Source organism: Delphinus delphis, chromosome 8 (genome assembly GCF_949987515.2).
Source record: "Delphinus delphis chromosome 8, mDelDel1.2, whole genome shotgun sequence".
Taxonomy (NCBI): Eukaryota; Metazoa; Chordata; class Mammalia; order Artiodactyla; family Delphinidae; genus Delphinus; species Delphinus delphis.
Window position 1 is genome coordinate 104,301,532 of NC_082690.1, and position 22,096 is coordinate 104,323,627.

The window sequence follows — 22,096 nt, forward strand, 5'->3', positions numbered from 1 at the left end:
GCTGGTGGGGGCGGAGTTCGCGGAGCCCCAATGAATGGGGGGGAGCCGGAAGCAGGAAGTGAGTTTGCGATCGGAGCAGCTGCTGCAGGTGAGGTGAGGCGCGGCGCCCGGGATTCAGGGTCACAATGTGTCATCCTCGGGGGACAGGGCGAGTCTGGGCCGAGCGCAAGATCATTCTCTTTCTGCCCCCCATCCCGTACCCCTGCCAAATTCATCGCGGCCCCGAGGCCAAGGAATGCTCCAGGCAGCAAAGGGTTAACACTCCTTTTAGAGCCCAGGGGATTGTGCTATTCGGGAGCAGCATCGGGAGGGGCGGGGGAGGTTGGAAACTCATTCCTAGTAAGAGAGGGCTTTGTGGAGTATACTCTGGGTTGGGAGACACCCGGATCCCAACCGGGCAGTGAGACCTTCGGTAAGTTGCTTGGCCTCAATCTCCCTAAATGTAAAATGAGTTTTCTCCCAACTCTGAATTTCTGTAGCTAGGGTAGCTCCCCTGGCTCAGTACAGGGAGAGGACAGGAGGACGGAGGACCGAAGAAAAGGCAGAGGGATGAGGGTGGGACAGATCCTGGGATCAGTGAGAGAGGAAGAGTTCAGGGAAAATCGTTTACTGCTGTAGGTACATTCCATTCGATAGGGGTGACCTTGTGACCTCGTGACCTCATCTAATTTGCATACCCACCTGGTGAGGCTGGGGTTACTATCAATCTCATCTTACAGAGGCTGTAATGGAGGGGCAGAAAAGTAAAACAATTGACTTGATATTAGGAGTCTGGGGCTGAGCCAGGATTGGAACCTGGGTCTTCCAACTGGGACTTTGTCCTTATGAGCACAGTGGTGGGCAGAATTGAAGAACCTGCAGGATGATTCTGAAGGAGGAGGCTAGGAGGTCAGAGAAGGAGGAGGGGAGGAGTGAGGCCTGGGGCTGGGAATCCAGAGATGCAGATCTCTGCTTCTGACCTCTCCCTTGTGTTATTAGGCAAAGCTCTAGCCTCTCTGGACATGTTTCCCCAACTGTAATACTAGGTAGTTGGATTCAGTCTTTAAGTTTGAGAGGCCATGGGCCAAACATTGCCTACCAGAATATTTTGTAATCTCCTTGGGTGAGTCACCTAACCGTGGCTGAGCCTCAGTTAGCATATCTGGTGCATGCGTACAGTGGTATTCCCTTCCTCATGGACTTTGGAGAGGATTAAATCAGACTGTGAGAGTGCAGAGTCAGGTGTGCAGTTGGCGTGCGATAAATGATGGCTGTGATCATGGTGATGGTTCTCAGCAGGGCCCATGGCGGACACCCAGTACATCCTCCCCAATGACATCGGCGTGTCTAGCCTGGACTGCCGCGAGGCCTTCCGCCTGCTGTTACCCACAGAGCGCCTCTATGCCCACCACCTGTCACGGGCTGCCTGGTATGGAGGCCTGGCCGTGCTGCTGCAGACCTCCCCTGAGGCCCCCTACATCTATGCCTTGCTCAGCCGCCTCTTCCGTGCGCAGGACCCCGACCAGCTGCGCCAGCATGCCCTGGCTGAGGGCCTTACCGAAGAGGAATATCAGGTCAGTTCTCTCAGGCCAGCCTGCATTTCCTGAGTGGCTTCTGGGTGTGAGAGGCCAGGAAGCAGGGGTACAAAGGACTTTCTGTCTCTTTGCATTAGACGAAAGGTTTCAAACACAGGGACATCCCCTCCTGGAGCTTCAGTCTTCTCATCTGCAAGATATGCGTGAGGATAGTCTGTACCTCTTAGGGTTGTAGCAACCTGATGCCAAGATAAGTGGTGGCTGCTGTGATTATAACAAGGGCTGTGGAGTAAAGGAAACAGCTGTGGAGATTCGGAGGCGGTAGAGGAATGGGTCCAGTGTAGGAATCAGGAGGTCTGTGTTCTGACCATATCTTCCTCTACCGTGTTGTGTGTCCCTGGGCAGAATGTTCTGCCTGTCCCCTTGTTTTTGTCTGTCTGTGGGTCTGTTGGCCAAGGAATACATTAATGCATTCTTAGTGCATTACAGAAATGCAGAAAGACACAAAACAAAGCAAAAAGATCATTTGTTCTCAGTGTCCTCCCCAGAGGTAACCACTGAAGATGGTGGGATATATAACCTTTTCAGTCCTCTGCCTGTATTGCATACCTGTACATGTACATACGCACATGTATTAGTTCCTTATTTTCTCTTTTACATATGAGATCACATTCTATGTATGCTTATGAGTTCTGCTTTTTTCACCGAACACCATGTCTTGGAGAACGTACATGGGGTACGTATAAATCCACCTCATTCTTTTTTATTGGCTGCGAAGCATTCCACAGCAATGTACACTATAATCAATTTAACCTTTTCTTTATTGATGGACATTTAGGTTTTTCTCTACTCTTCTTACAAACAATACCACGATGAGCATACTTACGCACATGTGTGAGTAGGATCTATTTGTAGAAGTAGAATTGCTGGGTCAAAGGCTCTGTACATTGGCAATTGATTGGTGCTGTTAAATCATCCTCTGAAAAAGCTTCACCAAGAATGTATGAGGATATGGTCTGTCTTTCTATATGTAAAATAAAGGGATTGGATTGCTTATCTCTGCGCTGAGGCCCAGGCTGTTTCTTCTACGTTTTTTTGAACTGTGAGTAATCACATCCCGTCTCTAGGCCTTGATTTACTCATTAAAAGAGCTAATAGCTGGGGAAGTACTTATTAATGGAAAAGTGCTACCCAAGTATTCATTATTTTCAGTGGGATTCTTTTGTTTGTAAGTAACAGAAACCCACCTCAAATTGGCTTAAATGAAGAAAAAAAAAAAAAACCTTGACTCCCAGTCTGGTCTGGCATGTAAGGAAGCTGAAGAAATGGAAAAATCAACAACTCTTCTTAGATCCTTAAGAGAAGTGAGGTCACAGGGCAAACTGCTGCCCCCAAAATTGGAGAGACAGACAGGCAGGTACAGAGAATCACAACTTACCAGAGCAAAAATTCACGAGCAGAAACCTCCACAGAACCAGTGCTGGGGTAGGAAAACCCGAACTGTAACTGACGAATTGCTGGAGGCTCAATGTGGACAATTCTAAGAGTTAAAAACTCCAAGGGGACCCAGTCATAAGGGGGGCCCACAGTTTGGGGGAATTTACGTCCAGGAGCTTGACCTGGTTCTCATAATGAATTTCAGAGAAAAAGTCCCTCATGCTCCTCACAGGAGGAGAGGAAAAGGAACCATTTTTGAAATATGCTAGAACATTCTGTTCTTCCTAACACAGTCTGCCCTCAGGAAAAACTGTTTAACCAGAACCAAACCTGCTAGGGTTTTATCAGAGCCTAACTGATCTGGAAGAAGGGAAATACCCAGCTCCATAGCTCTGACCATCTGTCCCACCTAAGAGGAGTGGTGGGAACATGGGACTGAGAAGCACATGTGAAGTTCATAGTCCAGCAGCAAAGGCACACTAAAGGACTGAGACCTAATCATGGGATTCTAGAATGCTTCCCCTGCCCCCACACCTTACCATCACCTTAATAAAGGCCTATTTATGACAGTTCCTTTTACCTAGCACATCATGTCTGGCTATCAAGAAAAAAATTCCAAAACATTCTTAAAGGCAAAAAAACACAGCTTGAAGAGACAGAGCAAGTATCAGAACCAGACTCAGATATGGCAGGGATGTTGGACTTATCAGACCAGGAATTAAAACAACTATGACTAATATTCCAAGGGTGCTAATGGAAACAGCATGCAAGAACAGATGGGCAGTTTGGGATTAACATATATACACTACTATATATAAAATAGGTAAACAACAAGGACCTATTGTATAGCACAGGGAACTATACTCAGTATCTTGTAATACCCTATAATAGAAAAGAATCTGAACAAGAATACATATATAGGGCTTCCCTGGTGGCGCAGTGGTTGAGAGTCCACCTGCTGATGCAGGGGACACGGTTCGTGCCCCGGTCTGGGAAGATCCCACATGCCGCGGAGCGGCTGGGCCCGTGAGCCATGGCCGCTGAGCCTGCGCGTCCGGAGCCTGTGCTGCGCAATGGGAGAGGCCACAGCTGTGAGAGGCCCACGTACTGCAAAAAAAACCCCAAAAAATCCATATATAGATATATACATATATATATCTGAATCACTTTGCTGTATACTTGAAACTAACACAATATTGTAAATTAACTATACTTCAATTAAAAAAAAAAACAGATGGGCAATGTAGGCAGAGAGATGGAAATTCCAACAAAGATCCAAAAAGTGCTAGAGATCAAAAAAACACTAATAGAAGTGAAGGACACATTTGGTGGGCTTATTAGTAGACTTGACATAGCAGAGGAAAGAATCTCTGAGCTTGAGGGTATCTCAATAAAAACCTCCAAAACTGAAAAGCAAAGAGAAAAAAGACTGAAGAAAACAGAATAAGATATCTAAGAACTGGGACAACTATAAGCAGTGTAACATATATAGTGGTAAAACCAGAGGAAGAAAGAAAGAAACAGAAGAAATATCTGAAATAATAATGACTGAGAATTTCCCCAAATTGATGTCAGATACCAAACCACAGATCCAGGAAGTTCAGAGAACACCAAGTAGGATAGTAAGTGCAAAACAAAAAAGAAAAACAAACAAAACCTACATGTAGGCATATCATGTTTAAACTACAGAAAATCAAAGAGAAAGAAAAAGTCCTGAAAAAACCCAGAAGGAAAAATTATCTACAGAGGAACAAAGAGAAGAATTACATCTGACCTTTCAGAAATCATGCAAGCAAGAAGAGTGGGCTGAAATATTTACAGTGTTGAGATAAAAAGGCACCAACCTAGAATTCTATACCCTGTGAAATTATCCTTCAAAAGTAAAGTGGAAATAAAGACTTTCTCAGACAAACAAAAATTGAGGAAATGTGTTGCCAATAGATCTGCTTTGCAGGAAATGATAAAAGTTCTTTAGAGAGAAGGAAAATGTTATAGGTCAGAAACTCAGATGTACAGTAAAAAAAGGAAAGGCACTGGAGAAGGAATAAGTGAAGGTAAAATAAAACCTTTTATTTTTCTTATTCTTAATTGATCTCAGAGATAAGTTTGTCCAAAATAATAATAGCAGCAACATATCCAACTATGTGTGCTTATGTGTACATGTATGTATATGCTTATGTATGCTTATGTAGAAGTGAAATGAATGACAGAAGTGATATGAGGGAGATGAGGCAAGAATTAGGATCCTTTTGTTATTATAAGGTACTCAAACTGCCCATGAAGTGGACTTGAATTAGTTGTAAATGTATATTGCAAACTCAACCACTGAAAAAACTAGAAAAAGAAGTACAACTGATATGCTAAGAAAGGAGAGAAAATGGAATCATATAAAACGCTCAGTTAAAACCACAGAAGGCAGAAAAAGAATGGAAGACAGGTGCCAGCACGGTTGGGTTCTGGTGAAAGCCCTCTTCTGGGTTGCAGACTGCTGACTTCTCACTGTGATTTCACATGATGGATCATTTGAGCTGGCTCTCTGGGATCTCTTTTGTAGGAGCACTCATCTCAATGAGGAGGGCTATTCCCTCATGATCTAATCTCCTCCCAAAGGCCCCATCTCCTAATACCATGGCCTTGGACGTTAGGTTTCAACATACTGATTTTGGAGGGACACAAACATTCAGATCATAGCAATCGATAAACCTCTAGCCAGGTTAACTAAGAAAAAAAGTGAGAGGTCGCAAACTGCTAATATCAGAAATGAAAGAAGGGACATCACTACAGATCCATGGGCATTCAAATGATAATCAAGGAATACTATGAAAAATTTTATGCCCACAAATTTGATAACCTATATGAAATGGACCAACTCCTTGAAAGACATAATCTGCCAAAACTCACACAAGAAGAAATAGATAATCTACATAGGCCTATATCTATTAAAGAAATAGAATCAATAATTAATAAACAACCTTCTAAAACAGAAAACATCAAGCCAATATAGGTTCACTACTAAACATTTAAGTTAGTAGTACTAACTTAATTGATACTAAACATACCAATTCTCTACAATCTCTTTCAGAAGAGAAAAGCAGAGGGAATAATTTCTAACTCATTCTGTGAGGCCAGTATTACCCTAAAACCAAAATCAGACAAAAATTACAATGAAAGAAAAGAAAACTACAGACCAATATGTCTCATGAGCATAGATGCAAAAATCCTCAATAAAATGTTAGTAAATTGAATCCAACAACATATAAAAAGAATCATGTACCATGACCAAGTAGGATTTATCCTGCCAATCTGGTTCAACATTCAGAAATCAATAAATGTAAATCATCACATCAACAGGCTAGAGAAGAAAAATCACACGATCATATCAATAGATGCAGAAGGAGCATTTGGCAAAATCCAACACCCATTCATGATAAAAACTGTCAGAAAACCAGAAATCTTACAGCTAACATCATATTTAGTGGTGAAAAACTTTCCCACTAACATCAGGAATAAGGCGAGGATGTCCCCTCTCACAACTACTTTTCAACATTGTACTGGAAGTCCTAGCTAATGCAATAAGACAAGAAAAAGAAATAACAGGTACACAGATTGTGAAGGAAGACTTAATACTGTCTTTGTTCACAGATGACATGATTGTCTATGTAGAAAATCTGAAAGAATCAACCCAAAACTCTTAGAACTCATAAGTGATTATAGCAAGTTTGTAGGATGCAAAGTTAATACACAAAAGCCAATTGCTTTCCTATATTCCAGCAATGAACAAGTAGAATTTGAAATTTAAAACAGAATTCCATTTACAATAGCACTCAAAAATGTTGAAATACTTAGTCGTAAATCCAACAAAATGTGTGCAAGACTTATATGAGGAAAACTACAAAACTCTGATGAAAAATATCAAAGAAGAACTAAATAAATGGAGAGAAATTCCATGTTTGTGCATAGAAAGATTCAATATTGTCAAGATGTCACTTCTTCCCAACTTGATCTATAAATTCAATGCAATCCCAGTCAAAATCCCAGCAAGTTGTTTTGTGGATACCGGCAAACTGATTCTAAAGTTAATATGGCGAGGCAAAAGACTCAGAATAGCCAACACAATAATGAAGCAGAAGAACAAAGTTGGAGGACTGATAGTACTCTAGTTCAAGACTTACTATAAAGTTACAGTAATCAAGACAGTGTTCTGGGGCTTCCCTGGTGGCGCAGTGGTTAAGAATCCCGCCTGCTGATGCAGGGGACACAGGTTCAAGCCCTGGTCCCGGAAGATCCCACATGCCATGGAGCAACTAAGCCCGTGCACCACAACTTCTGAGCCTGTGCTCTAGAGCCTGTGGGCCACAACTGCTGAGCCCACGTGCCACAACTACTGAAGCCCATGTGCCTAGAGCCCATGCTCCGCAACAAGAGAAGCCACTGCGGTGAGAAGCCCACACACCACAATGAAGAGTAGCCCCCGCTCGCCGCAACTAGAGGAAGCCTGCGTGCAGCAATAAAGGCCCAATGCAGCCAAAAATAAAAATTAATTAATTAAAAAAAAAGACAGTGTTCTGTTGGCAAAATTATAGACTAATAGATCAGTGCAGTAGAATAGAGAGCCCAGAAATAGACCCCCATAAATATAGTCAACAAATCTTTGACAAAGAGCAAAGGCAGTACAATGAAATAAAAATAGTCTTTTTAGTAGGTGATGCTACAACAACTGGGCATCCATATGTTAAAAAAAAAAAAAAGAATCTAGACACAGACCTTACATCCTTCACAAAAATTAACTCAAAATGAATCACAACCTTAAATATAAATACAAAACCATAAAACTCCCAGAAGATAACATAGGAGAAAATCTAGATGACCCTGGGTATGCAGGTGACTTTTTAGATACAACACCAAGTATGATCCATGAAAGAAATAATTGATAAGCTGAACTTATTAAAATTAAAGTTTTCTGCTCTGTGTAAGACACTGTCAAGAGAATGAAAAGATAGGTCACAGACTGGGAGAAAATATTTGCAAATATATGTCTAATAAAGGACTGTTATCCAAGATGTACAAAGAACTCTTAAAACTCAACAGTAAGGGCTTCCCTGGTGGTGCAGTGGTTGAGAGTCCGCCTGCCGATGCAGGGGATGCGGGTTCGTGCCCCGGTCCGGGAGGATCCCATGTGCCGCGGAGCGGCTGGGCCCGTGGGCCATGGCAGTGGGAGGCCCGTGTACCGCAAAAAAAAAAAAAACTCAACAGTAAGAAAATGAGCAACCTGATTTAAAAATGGACAAAGACCTTAACAGATATTTCACCAAAGAAGATATGCAGATGGAAAATAATCGTATGGAAAGGTGCTCCACATTGTATGTCATTAGGGAATTGCAAACTTAAAAAACAAGATGCCATTATATACTTATTAGATCAGCCAAAATCTAAAACACTGACAACACCAAATATTGGCAAGGATGTGCAAAAATAGGAACTTTTGTTCATTGCTGGTGGGAATGCAAAATGGTACAACCACTTTGGAAGAGAGTTTGGCACTTCCTTATAAAATTAAACGTACTCTTGCCATACGATTCAGCAGTCATGCTCCTTGGTATTTACCAAAGTGAAAACTTGAAGTGAAACTTATGTCCACAAAAAAACCTGCACACGATTTTTTTTTTTTTCCGGTACGCGGGCCTCTCCCTGTTGTGGCCTCTCCCGTTGCGGAGCACAGGCTCCAGACGTGCGGGCTCAGCGGCCATGGCTCACGGGCCCAGCCGCTCTGCGACACGTAGGATCTTCCCGGACCGGGACACGAACCCGTGTCCCCTGCATCGGCAGGCGGACTCTCAACCACTGCGCCACCAGGGAAGCCCCTGCACACGATTTTTATAGCGGCTGTATTCATAACTGCCAAAACTTGGAAGTAACTGAGATGTTCTTCAGTAGCTGACTCAATAAACAAACTGTGGTACATCAGACAATGGAACATTATCTAGTGCTAAAAAGAAATGAGCTATCAAGCCATGAAAAGACATGGAGAAAGTTAAATGCCTATTACTGGGTGAAAGAAACCAATCTGAAAAGGGTACACACTGTATGATTCCAACTATATGATATTTTGGAAAAGGCAAAACTATGGAGATAGTAAAAAGATCAGTAGTTGCCAGGCGTTGGGAGGGAGGACGGGCACAGAGGATTTTTAGGACACTGAAACTACTCTGTATAATACAGAGTAATGTATCATACATAATGGTAGATATATGTCATTATACATCTGTCTAAACACATAGAATGTACAACGCCAAGAGTGAACCCTAATGTAAGCTATGACCTTTGGGTGATGAGGTGTCAATGTAGGTTCATCAGTTGTAAGAAATGCACCAGTCTAGTGCGGGCTATTAAAATGGGGGAGGCTGTGCCTGTGTGGGGATAGGGGACTTTGGAGTAATCTCTGTGCCTGCCGCTCAGTTCTGCTGGAAACCTAAACCTACTCTATAGAATAAAGTCTATTTAAAAAAAGAGAATTACTGGCTCACATAATTGAAAAGTCCGGGGCTAGGGAGGCTTCAGCCACGACCAGATTCAGGGGCTCGGTGATACCATGGTGATGCAGTCTTCATCTCTCAGCTTTGCTTTCTTCCGTCACCCCAGTAGGGGAGCTCCAGGGGACTCAGGCCTGATGAGTCTTGGTATAAACCGGAGGCTCGTTGCCACTGGGAAATGTCCTGGTTGGGCTCTCATTGGCCACCTTGGGCCTGTGTCCAGCCCTGGAGTTGGGGAAGGGAGATTTCGCCCTATCCCAAAAGGAAAATGTGAGGCCTTATTGCCAGAGGAAGGGAGCCTAGATTTGGGGCCGGCAAAAACCACAGAGTAGTTGACCAAGGCCCCTCCAGCCCTAACGTTTGATGCTTCCGGTGCTGGCTGCCTGCCAGGTGAGGGCTGTGGACAGCCCTTCCTGCAGAAGGAGGTGGTGTTTGCACTGGGCCTCGGGGGTCACATGAGAGGGCGGCAGGTGGCTGGGAGGGTGCTGGTGTAAAGGGAACAAGGTGCATGAGGGCTTGGATGTATTTGGTAGCTGTTGAGAAGACCAGTTTGGCTGGACGATGAGTGTGTGAAGACTGGGCTGTGAAAGCATGTTGTGGCCAGACTGGGGCCTCCCAGGATGTGGGTCCTGCCCCGCCAGTCTCCCAGCCTCACCCATACTGCTTCCTCTGGGGTGTTAATATCCCAGGAGGGAACCTCCGTGGGGTAGGGAGGCTGTGCTTCCTCTGACCCCCTTTCCCCCAGGCGTTCCTGGTCTACACTGCAGGTGTCTACTCCAACATGGGCAACTACAAGTCCTTTGGTGACACCAAGTTTGTTCCCAACCTGCCCAAGGTGAGCTGAAGACGGCTGGGAAAGGTGGGCAGTTTGGGGCCGGTGGGATGGGGGGGCGGGGCATGCAGCAGATGGAGCCCCAGTGGGAGTCGGGCCCTGAGAGGAGCTTTGACCTTGTCACTACCACACTGCACGGCCTTGGGTGCTGCAGCCACCTCCTGACCCTGCTGACCCGAGGGACGAATGAGCGGAGGCTGTGAAAGGGCTCTGTGCGCTGTTAGGTGCTGCAGAGGTGGAGCCTGCCTGTCACCACTGAGGACAGCGGAGGAGCCTGGGCATGAGGAGTCCCTCTCTGGGACCACGGGGCTCAGGCCCATCTGGGGCAGAGGCAGCTCTTACACCAGGGCTCTCAGCCCCTGCTGAGTGCACGAATTGCCTGGCGAGCTTGTTGAAATGCAGCTTCTGACCCAGCAGGCCTGAGCAGGTGGGGCGTGAGGGTCTGCATTTCTCGGGCAAAGTCAGTGCTGCCGGTCTGTCAACTGCACTCTGGGCCAGAAGGTCTTAGACTGTGGGAGAAGAGCTTGGGGGTCGATGGGGGCAGGGAGGGGGGCACTCTAGGAGGCAGGTTCGGGTGGTGTGGCCAGGCCACGGGCCTCCCTTCCCCTGCAGGAGAAGCTGGAACGTGTGATCCTGGGTAGTAAGGCCGCGGAGCAGCACCCGGAGGAAGTCGGGGGCCTCTGGCAGACCTGCGGGGAGCTCATGTTCTCTCTGGAATCGAGGCTTCGACACCTCGGGCTGGGGAAGGAGGTGAGGCCCCCCCAACCACACTGGGGAGTGGAGGGCATCCTTGGGGGCTGCCTGGTATGGAGGGAGGGGCACCCGATGGGGAGGCAGCGGGCTGTCCGTCACGCCTGAGGCCAAGCTGCCCTCCACTGCAGGCCTCAGCGCCATCATTTGTAAGCAGGTTGGATGGAACGCTTTCTGAATGCCCTCCCAGTTCTGACATCCTGGGATGCCATGTGCAGGAGGAAGGAAGGAGAGAAGCTGAGAGCTGGAGGGAGCTGAGGAGGGGGCATGGGAAAGGAGGGGGCCAAAGCTTCCCACCTCTGGAGGTTGCTTGGGAGCTGCGTGGGGTGAGGGATGCAGCAAACCGTAGGGGCGGGCCCGCGAGAGGCTGGCACAGAGCTTCAGGAAGGCTGGACTTGGGCCTCTGTTTGTTGTTTGTGTTGTAATTTTTTCCCCCTGGAAAGAGTTGGAGAGGGACAGTGGAGGCTGCTGAGAGGAAGTGGAGGAAGCCAGAGGCTGGAGAGGGTGGCTGGGAAGGAATTCACCAGCTTCCCCAACCCAACTCAGCAACTCCTATTTCCCATCTGCCCCTTCCCCGACAGGGAATCACCACCTATTTCTCTGGGAACTGTACCATGGAAGATGCCAAACTAGCCCAAGACTTTCTGGACTCACAGGTTTGGGGGTTGGGGAACTTGGGGTGGTGGTTTGTTGGGGTCCCCTTGGCACTGGCGCCCACTCCTGTGTCTCAGCTTGGGCCCAGAGGCATGGGCATCTTGGGTCCTTGAGGTGGAGAAGACTTGGGAATCCTCGTCTAAGGGTCAGCCTGGCGTGAATGAAGATGTCCCCGTGTGTGCCCTGATGGAGCTGCCCCTGCCCCACCCTGGGCTGAAGGGCCTTGTGACAGCCTCAGGGCAGGAGGACACAGAACATCAGAGCTGCTTGGATTGGGCTGGGGCATCCATGTGTCACTTTCACCTCCCAGCTCAGCCGCACAGCGACATTTCCTTATCTGTGGAATGGGACCTGCCTCCTGTACCCCGGGTTAGCTGAGGTCACGAAGTGTCTTGCACAGCGCTTAGTAAAAGTTAGCGCTTAGTGTACTGAGCAGAGCGAGAGTCTGCCCTGGCCTGCCCCTGCTCTCTCCCCTCGCAGACAACTCAGGCACGTCCACCGGAGGCCCCGGACTGCTTTACCTGTGTATCTTCTCTCTCTGGTGTGACCCACTTTCCCTCCCCCCACCCCACAGCCCGCTCTGGACTTACTCTCCCCCAAACCCCTGCCCTGGTCTTTTCCAGAACCTCAGTGCCTACAACACACGGCTCTTCAAGGAGGTCGGCCAGGATGGGAAGCCCTGCTACGAGGTGCGGTTGGCTTCTGTGCTGAGCACAGGTGAGCTCACGCCCCTTCTCCTCCTTCCTGTGTTCCTGGACCAGCGTGGAGGGGGCCAGAACCCAGGACAGGGTTAGCCGACTATGGTAGCTGCAGGCAGTAACCACAGTTGTAATAGTTACGACACACGTTGATCGAAGGCTTGCTAGGTGCAAGCCCTAGTGCTCAGCAAATGGTGTTCCTGTGAGGTGAGCGTCCCCAGCCCCGGTGCTGCTGGTGGTGATGTAAACCTAAGAGGAGGCTCAAGGGCAGGGGAAGGGCCTTTGTTCCACCTGGCGAACATCACTGCTGCAAGCCTCTGACAGGGGCCACGTGTCGGCCATGGTCCTCATCCTCCAGGCAGTGGCGCAGAAGATACCAATCCATGTAAACAATGGAAGCAGAGGCTGGACCACATGTCCCATGACAGCCTAGAGGAGAAATCCAAGCTGCACATCAGTGAAGGCTTAATGGAAAAGGTGACCACCTGGGCTTCCCTGGTGGCGCAGAGAGTCCGCCTGCCGATGCGGGGGACGCGGGTTTGTGCCCCGGTCCGGGAGGGTCCCACATGCCGCGGAGCGGCTGGGCCCGTGAGCCATGGCTGCTGAGCCTGCGCGTCTGGAGCCTGTGCTCCACAACAGGAGAGGTCACGGCAGTGAGAGGCCCGCGTACAGGAAAAAAAAAAAAGGTGACCACGTGTGTCTTGGAGGTTGGGGACAATACAGAAAGGTGGGGGTGGTGAACTTAACTAAAATCCACTTCTTAAATATCTCCCCAAGTACCTTCAAGGCAAAGCCCAGATGCACTTCTAAGGGCTCCATCATGTGGAATTTCTTGGTTATAAGTGAGGAAACCTATTTCAAATTTGCCTACAGCAAAGGGGACTTCGTAGGCTTGAGTAATTAAGAAGCCCAGAATATAGTAGCTTCAGGCACAGCTGGATCCAGCTGCTCAGACAGTATTCTCAGAAATTTCTCTCTCTGTCTCTTGGCTCAGCTCTCTTTGACTTCACCCACAGCAGGCTGCTCCCATCTACATGTCCAGTGGTAGGTGTTAGCTGTTGGCTGGGGCCTCGGCTGGGGCTGTCAACCAAAACACACAGCCTGGCCCACCAGCTGGGCCATTCCAGCAAAGAGAGCCCTCTTCTCCCCGAAGTAGTGTCTTAACGTCTGGGAGTGGCTCAGGTTTCTCTGTTTCGGGTCCTTGTGGTTAAGGGACCCTGGTCCCAAGCCTACCTCACAGCCAGGTGGACTCACAGCCAGGTGGACCCACCACCTGGACTCGGGGTGGTTGTGAGGGGGTGGTTCTCAAAAGAAAACTGGCGTCTGTTACCAGGTGAGGGGGATACAGATGCAGCATTAAGAGAAGCATCCAGGCCCCTGTGAGGACCTTTGTAACCCCGTCCTCCCTTCCACACCCACCTCCCACCTCCCAGCCCCAGCATCCCACTTAGACTTTGGGCTGCAGCCACGCTCAGCAGCTTCCAATTCCCTGAAAACCCCATGTTCTCACCTACCCCCTCCAGGCCTTTGCACCGTCTGTTCCCCATTGCCGCTTGGAATGTCCTTCCTCCTCTCTAGGTGTTCCACTGATGAACCCTAATCGTCCTGTAGGCCAGGCTTGGACCTCACCTTCCCTGGACCTGTCCCTGTCTTCCCACAGCCTCTTTGCTCATCAGCACGCCCAGTAATTTCCCAGTTATTTTTCTGTTGACTTCAAGCTCCTTGAGAGGAGGAACTCTGTGTTTCATTCACCGGTGCCTTCCCAGCAGCTCTCCCTTCGTTGATCCTCAGATACCAAGCAAAGGAGGACAGGTCGGGAACAGCACTCCTGGTGGAGGGAACAGCATGAGCCAAAGCAAGGTGGTGGGAAGGTTTAGGGAGCAGCACGTACGTAGTGCGATTTGACTAGGGAAGAGGATAAGGGTTCCAGGGAATAGGAGGGGATCGCACGGGAGTATGAGCTGGGCCTCTAGGATGCAGCAGAGGACAGTGGTTAAGAGTGTGGCTCTGGAGCCAGGCTGCCTGACGTAACAAGCGCCCCCATTTGTTTAGTGATACAAAGCCACCTTTTCATGCTCCTGGGCTCTGTGGGTCAGGAATTTGGATGAGGCACGCTAGGAACAGCATGTCTCTGGCTGACCATGTCTGAGGCCTCAGCTGGGAAGACTTAGAGGTGGGGGGCGACTCAACAGCTAGGGGCTGCATCCTCTGCCTGCTCACCGACTCACACGTCCAGTGGTAGATGTTAGCTGTTGGCTGGGACCTCAGCTGGGGCTGTCAACCAGAACACCTCACACAGCATCTTCATATTGCTCGTGGTGGCTGGGCTCCAGAGCGAACACCCCAAGAGAGCCAGGCAGACGCCGTGTCGCCGTTTGTGACCTAGCCTCGGCAGTCACATGGCGTCACTTCTGCTGTAGCCACAAGCCTGCCTGCCCCGCTTCAAGAGGAGAAGTCCTGATAGGAGAAGTCACTTTGGGAGATGGGAGATACTGTGGCCATCTTTTCTTTTTTCTTAAATATAAGCTAGAAGTATGTTGTATGGATCAGAGACAACAGGCAAAATACAACAGTGTTAATATCCCATTGCGGACTTCCTGGTGGCGCAGGGGTTAAGAATCCGCCTGCCAATGCAGGGGACACGGGTTCGAGCCCTGGTCCGGGAAGATCCCACATGCCGTGGAGCAACTAAGCCCGTGCGCCACAGCTACTGAGCCTGTGCTCTAGAGCCTGCGAGCCACAGCTACTGAAGCCCACATGCCTAGAGCCCATGCTCTGCACCAAGAGAAGCCACCGCGATGAGAAGCCCGCGCACCACAACGAAGGCTGGCCACAACTAGAGAAAGCCCACGTGCAGCAACAAAGACCCAACACAGCGAAAAAAATAAAATCCTTTAAAAAAAAATATCCCATTGCTTCTGTAACAAATCACCACAAATTTAATGGCATAAAACAACACAAATTTATTCTGTTACAGTTCTGGAGGTCCAAAGTCTAAAAGAAGACTCCAGTTCCTTCTGGAGCCTTCAGGGGAAATCTGTTGCCTTGCCTCTTTCTGTCTCTAGAAGCTGCCTGCATTCCTCGGCCTGTGGCCCTTTCCTCACATCTCTCCCTCTTCTTTCTTCTCTCATCACATCTCCTACCTCCCTTCACCCTCCTGTCTCCTCCTTATAAGGACTCTTGTGATTACATCTAGGGTATGGCTAGCTTTTTAAATACAATCTGCCACACTGGGTTTGAATCCGACTCTGCTACTTGCTGCTGTGTGACCTTCAAAAACTGACTTAACCTCTCGGTGCCTTAGCTCCCCCATCTGTAGAACAGAGATAATAATTTCCCTCTCCCCACAGAGCTGATACAAGGCTCAAATGAGTTAACATGTAAATCACTCAGAACATTTCATGTAACATAACATTGGGTTGGCCAAACAGTTCGTTTGGGTTTTTCTGTAAGGTGGTACGGAAAAAGCCGAACGACCTTTTGGCCAACCCAATATCTATATTTTTGAAGATGAAAGTTTATACTAATTTCTGTGGGCAGTGGGGAGCCATTGAAGATCTTCGAGTAAAGGAGTGTCACAGCGAGAAGCCTGCTGGGGTGTCTTGTATTAGCCTTTTCCCTGAGCCATCCTTTTTCCCTCAGAGCCTATTCTGGACTCCGAAATGAATTCCAAGCTGAGGAGCTATGAATTCCAGGGAAGCAATTTCCGGGTGACCCGGGGAGACTATGCACCCATCCTCCAGAAGGTAGTGGAGCACCTGGAGAAAGCCAAGGTAGGGCTGGCTAGGGGCTGAGGTGCTTCTCCAGGCCCCTCTGGGCAGCAGAGGTGGGTATGGGGATGGGTGGGTAGCCTGAGGTCGACCAACCCTTGCTCACCCCCAGGCCTATGCAGCCACCAGCCACCAGGAGCAGATGCTGGCCCAGTACATAGAAAGCTTCACCCACGGCTCTATCGAGGCCCACAAGAAGGGCTCTCGCTTCTGGATCCAGGACAAAGCCCCCATCGTGGAGAGGTGAGGCGCCAGCCTTCACCCCACCCTGCCCCCTCCCCCCGCCCCGCCTCCATCTCAGCCCTTCTCTCCCCCAGTTACATCGGGTTCATCGAGAGCTACCGAGACCCCTTTGGCTCCCGCGGAGAGTTTGAAGGTAACTTCTGGGAGGTGGGCGGTCGGATGGAAACCCTTACCCTTGTCCCCTGAGGACTCTCCCCTCCCCGCTCCTCCCTCAGCAGTAATAATAACAATGACAACAGCCATTGATGATTTGCCATGTACTGGACACGTAGCTCATTTTGACACCATCATCCTATGAGAATGTCTCTCCTCACTTCACAGTTGTGGGAACTGAGGCACAGGTCGTGGGTGGCCTAGTCTAGGCACCTTGGCTCTGAGCCACTTTGCTGTGCTGCCTCTCATGTCTGGTCCAGGCATAGGCTCCAGCTTTGTCACTTAATGGCTGTGTGACCTTGAGCCACTTAACCCCACCTCTGCGCATCCGTCACTCCTTTTTGGGTGTCGTGGGAAGTGAGGTATTATATGCAGACAGCTCAGCACAATGCCAGGCGTGGAAATGGTGCTGAGTTGATGGGAGCAGAATTAACACTGGGACTGTGAACTTGACTCGGCTGCTGTCATCTCAGGACAGGTGGCAGGCTGCCTCGGCCCTTGTGTCCAAGCCCCCATGGGAACCACTAGTGCAGGGCAGGGCATCCAGCCTGAGGATTTAGACTTGTTTCTGCCAAGCTTTATCCTCCCCAGCCCCTGGATGGAGAGTCTGGAGCATCCAGCTGCCAAAAGCCTGGGAGATTAGCCTTGGAGGAGAGAGGAAAGCCCCGACAGCCCATGAGGGCTTGGATCTGAGCCCAGAGATCCAGGCCCAGGGACACGGCAGAAGGGACAGGCAGTCCAGGGGCCGGAGGGTGAGACAGGTTTCCTGCCTGGGTCCTGATTTGCCAGGCCTGCTCTGAGGGCCAAGACCCCAGGGCCTCCTCAGCAGCCTCAGTCTCAGAGGTCCCCCCCTTTTTACACAACTCATTGTGATTATTAGAAAAGTAGTCTCTGTTCGTGGTCAAAAATTATGAAAATACAGACCAAAACAAATCAACTGTGATTGTACCCACCCCAAGGTTAAAATTTGGAATGTACTTTTTGTCTTCTGTTTTTATATAGTGCTGTGCTTAAAAACGTGTGTGTGATTTAAAATCTGCATTTGTTGCAAGTAATTGGAACAGTACAGACGTATGTAGGATAAAATGTGAAATCCCTCCTTTACTATCCTCTCCTATGTCACACCCCTCCTGAGATCACCACAGCTCGCAGTTGAGTACAGGTCCCTCCAGGCCTTTGTCGAAGCATTCACACACACACACACACACACACACACACACACACACACACATTCCTTTTTTTTTTTTTTTAAATAAGTTTATTTATTTTTGGCTGCATTGGGTCTTCATTGTGGCACACAGGCTTTTCATTGCGGTGGCTTCTCTTGTCGCGGAGCACGGGTTCTAGGCACGCGGGCTTCAGTAATTGTGGCTTGTGGGCTCAGTAGTTGTGGCTCGCGGGCTCTAGAGCCTAGGCTCAGTAGTTGTGGCACACGGGCTTAGTTGCTCCGTGGCATGTGGGATATTCCCAGACCAGGGCTCGAACCCGTGTCCCCTGCATTGGCAAGCGGATTCTTAACCACTGCGCCACCAGGGACGTCCCCACACATTCCTTTTAACTCATCTAGGTAAATGAGCTTATATTCTATGTATTGTTCTGTCACTTGGTTTTTTCACTTAATCATGTATAGTGGATACTTTTCCTATCGGTATATATAGACCTACCACATTCTTTTTAATAGGTGTATAGTATTCACAATATATCATAAATAATTCCCCACAGCATTTGATATTGTACTACATATCTAACAGCTGCATGGCATGCCATCACATAGCTGCCCCCTGATTTATTTAATAATCCCCAATCATTGGACATTTATTTAGGTCGCTTTTCCTTCTTTGCTATTTTAATCATCCTCTCTTCCTGCCCTGGTGTGATGATTTCATCAGACAGAGCGAATCCAGATGGAGAGACATTGCCAAGCCCATCCCTCGGCCAGGTTAAGGTTGACCCCTTCCTCGGTCTAGGTCAGGCCTTTCCAGCGCACAGTCCCTGCAGGGTTAGCAGGAATTACATCAAGAAGGATTTGTTGCTGAGCAGCAGGGAGTCTCTGCTTGCAGGACTCTTTAACGTGCAAATGTGCATTGCGAACCTTTAAGAAGATGGAGGTAGAGTGTATAGTTTTGCCCAAACTTATCTGACCAGGGAGCTCTTTCTTTATGAAGGCTCTCATAGAAAATGTGTTCTATGGAGTACAATTTTGGAAATTGTACTGCTTTGAGCCAGGAACGCTAACTGCACTGAATCTGAAAGGATCAGTCCCAGCCGCCTGTGCGGCAGCCTCACTCACCACCGCATAAGCCAGGTGCACTAGCCGTGCAGGACAGTTCACAGTTCCCCCAAAAAGGAGAGCATCTTTTTTTGTTCACGTCGTCCCTTCCACTGGGCATCTGATCCTTTCCCCATCATCCCCTATGTACTCCCCACAATCTCCTTTAAGATCCACCTCAGGTGTTACTCAGCGAAGCCTTCTCTCTGTTCCCCACCCATCCCAAAACAGTGACCTCGTGGAGGCAGGGCCCAGGCCTGGGTCACCGTCCTCCCGAGTGGCCAGCACAGGGTCACTGTGCACAGCAGGCATTCAATACCTGCATGACGGCTGGAGGGTTAGAGGGGTTGAGGAGGGTGTGAGATCCCTTCCAAACCCTGCCAACCCACAGCCCACTCTGTCCCCCCACAGGCTTCGTGGCCATGGTGAACAAGGCCATGAGTGCCAAGTTTGAGCGGCTAGTGGCAAGTGCGGAGCAGCTGTTGAAGGAGCTTCCCTGGCCCCCAGCCTTCGAGAAGGACAAGTTCCTCACCCCCGACTTCACCTCCCTGGATGTTCTCACCTTCGCCGGCTCCGGCATCCCTGCCGGCATCAACATCCCCAACTGTGAGCTTCCGTGGGCCCTGCCCCTCGAACACGACAGGATGGCCCAAACCCCCAGGAGACCCCACTGAGAGTCGCACCCTCCGCCTCCACACACTCACCCTGACCACAAATCACCCTGCTCCGCTCACCATCCCGGCCTGTCCCTCTTGTCCAGACTCCTCGTCTGTGACCCTTGACCTTTGCCCCTTCTCCCTGGTCCCCACCCTCACCTTCTCCAGATGACGACCTAAGGCAGACGGAAGGCTTTAAGAACGTGTCGCTGGGGAACGTGCTGGCCGTGGCCTATGCCACACAGCGGGAGAAGCTCACCTTCCTGGAGGAGGAGGACAAGGTGGGCACCGGCAGCCCAAGGGCCGGCGCTGGGCCTGGCCTGACCTCAGCTGATGCAGGAAGGCGGACAGGCCAGCGCAGAGGAGAGGAAAGAACGTGGCTTCGGGCCTGGCTCTGCTGCTTCCCCGCTTGTGACCTTTGACCTTGTGTCTTTGGAGCCTGTTTCCCCAGCTGGCAAACAGTGGAGGCAGACCCTTCTTCGCAGGTTGCTGCAAGGATGGGATGGGCTTTGCGGTGCCCAGTGTAGTAGGCCTTTAGCAAATGTGTGCATCACGATGGGCCCTCGGCCTGGCACGGGGGGTGTGGGCAGGCCGTGTGGCCGTGGTGGGACAGTGGGCAGCATGGGTCTCTGCTTGTCTCGGCAGGACCTGTACATCCGCTGGAAGGGACCCTCCTTTGACGTGCAGGTGGGGCTGCACGAGCTGTTGGGCCATGGCAGCGGCAAGCTCTTTGTGCAGGTAAGAACACGGGGCTGGCCGTGGTGCCCGCAGGAGCCTCTGCAGAGCCAGGCCTATGGCTCCCCTCCTCCACAGTCAGCCCCTCAGAGGTGAAGCTGCTCCAGTCTTGGCCCTCAGTGTCTCAGCCTCCCCCAAGATGTCCCAGGATTGAGTGGGACCTGCAGGACTATCCAGCTAAGGTCCCCCCACAGGAAGAATTGCTTGGTTCAGGCCAGGGAAGCCTGCCCTGAGGGTGTGACCCAGGCAGCCCCAGGGCTAGAGAGGCCAGGAGGGGGCAGTGTCTGGAGCCCCTAGTCCTGAGGCTGCAGCACTGTCTGTCTTTGCACTGCTGTTCCCTGGAGCCTGTACCTTTCCAGGTATTGAAGGGGGCCCCTTCTCCCCAGAGCTGCCCCTTCCTCCTGGCCAGCCAGAGTGACTGGAGCGCCCTCAGCACCCACTCAGGGAATATGAGAAGACAGACAGCCTTTCTGGCAGGCCGGGAAGAGCCCATTGTGGACCCCCAGCCCGGAGCTGCATGGATGACATGACTGGGGGTGGGTGGGGCAGGGCTGTCAGAGAGTGCAGCGTTGGGCCTGCTCCTTGTGGGGTGGAGCTGCCTCTCCAAATGGGGATGGGCTGGGCCTGGAAGTCAGGAGGATCCAGAGAGCAGCTGATGGGGGCACAGCTTGGCATTGGGCTTTGTCCAGGCTTTGAAGTCCCAGGGAAGCGGGGACACATGTGGCCCCTCGATGGCCTTGCACAACAAGACAGTTCCCCTCCCTGAGCCTCAGTTGGCCCATCTGTAAAATGGGGTTCCTGACTCCTATGGTATGGCTTTTGTGAGGAATAAAGGCAAAGCCCTGGGATTTGCTTGGCACTCGATAGGCCCTCTGAAAATGGGTGTTATTGTTAAGAGACAGTGTGCACAGACATTATGTGCTCTGATTCGGCTTTGGGGTTCTTAGTCTCTGAGCCTTAGTTTCCTCCTCTGTGAAGTGGGGTAGTAATAGAATGTTCCTTGGAGGGTGGTTGCAAGGGTGAAATGGATGGTGCACGAAAGACACTTGGCACATGGAGAGGACGGTGAGGGTGATGCTTCTGAGGCAGAGAGTCACATGCTGTGACCTCCTCTGCCAGCAGAGGGGCCAGGAAGGTGAGAAGCGGCCAGGCCTTCTGGTCCACCCACTGGGACATCTGCAGCTGGGCTCTGGAGATACTGAGTCCAAGTCTTCATGTGACTTTGGGCATGTGCCTCCCCGTCTGGCCTGCAGTGTCACTGTCTGTGCAGGGGTAGGTGCCTGACGTTCTCCTACCTCCGGGGCTTCTGAGATGTGTCACAGGACAGGTTTGGAGGCGGCAGTGTGTCAGTGGACCTGCTGCTCCTGCCATCCACTCACTGCTCCCGGCACCTTTCTGAGCCACTTGGATCCAGGGCTGAAGGCCTGGCCCAGGGCAGGGGCACCTTGCCCTCACCTGCCCCACATTCATGACCATTCTTCTGCAGGATGAGAAAGGAACATTCAACTTTGACCAGGAGACAGTGATCAACCCAGAGACAGGGGAGCAGGTGAGGGTGGCCTCGGCGGAGCCTTGGGGTGCTGGGACTGGGGCGGCCCAGGGGGATGGCAGGCACCCCTAAGCTTGCTTCCTGGGCCTCCCCTCCCAGATTCAGAGCTGGTACCGGAGCGGGGAGACCTGGGACAGCAAGTTCAGCACTATTGCCTCCAGCTATGAAGAGTGCCGGGCAGAGAGCGTGGGCCTCTACCTCTGCCTCAACCCCCAAGTGCTGGAGTACGAGCAGCAGGCCTGGGTGGGGGGGCCTCCTCTGTGGATGGAGGGGGTGCTGGCAGGGAGGGCAGGGCCCGGGTAGCCT

At 50.3% G+C, this 22,096-nt stretch overlaps 1 protein-coding gene across 1 annotated transcript in view; it reads left to right on the plus strand.

The window, feature by feature from the left end:
• The first annotated feature begins 42 nt into the window (after positions 1-42).
• Positions 43-22,096, plus strand: part of DPP3 (dipeptidyl peptidase 3) — a 34,399-nt gene continuing 12,345 nt past the window's right edge. The window contains exons 1-14 of the mRNA XM_060019315.1: positions 43-88; positions 1,279-1,553; positions 10,227-10,316; positions 10,926-11,063; positions 11,645-11,719; positions 12,341-12,434; positions 16,058-16,188; positions 16,298-16,428; positions 16,503-16,561; positions 19,262-19,456; positions 19,675-19,787; positions 20,152-20,244; positions 21,728-21,790; positions 21,890-22,014. Of these exons, the coding sequence (XP_059875298.1) occupies positions 1,284-1,553; positions 10,227-10,316; positions 10,926-11,063; positions 11,645-11,719; positions 12,341-12,434; positions 16,058-16,188; positions 16,298-16,428; positions 16,503-16,561; positions 19,262-19,456; positions 19,675-19,787; positions 20,152-20,244; positions 21,728-21,790; positions 21,890-22,014 (1,577 nt within the window). The 5' untranslated portion in view covers positions 43-88; positions 1,279-1,283. The remainder of the gene's footprint in view (positions 89-1,278; positions 1,554-10,226; positions 10,317-10,925; positions 11,064-11,644; positions 11,720-12,340; positions 12,435-16,057; positions 16,189-16,297; positions 16,429-16,502; positions 16,562-19,261; positions 19,457-19,674; positions 19,788-20,151; positions 20,245-21,727; positions 21,791-21,889; positions 22,015-22,096) is intronic.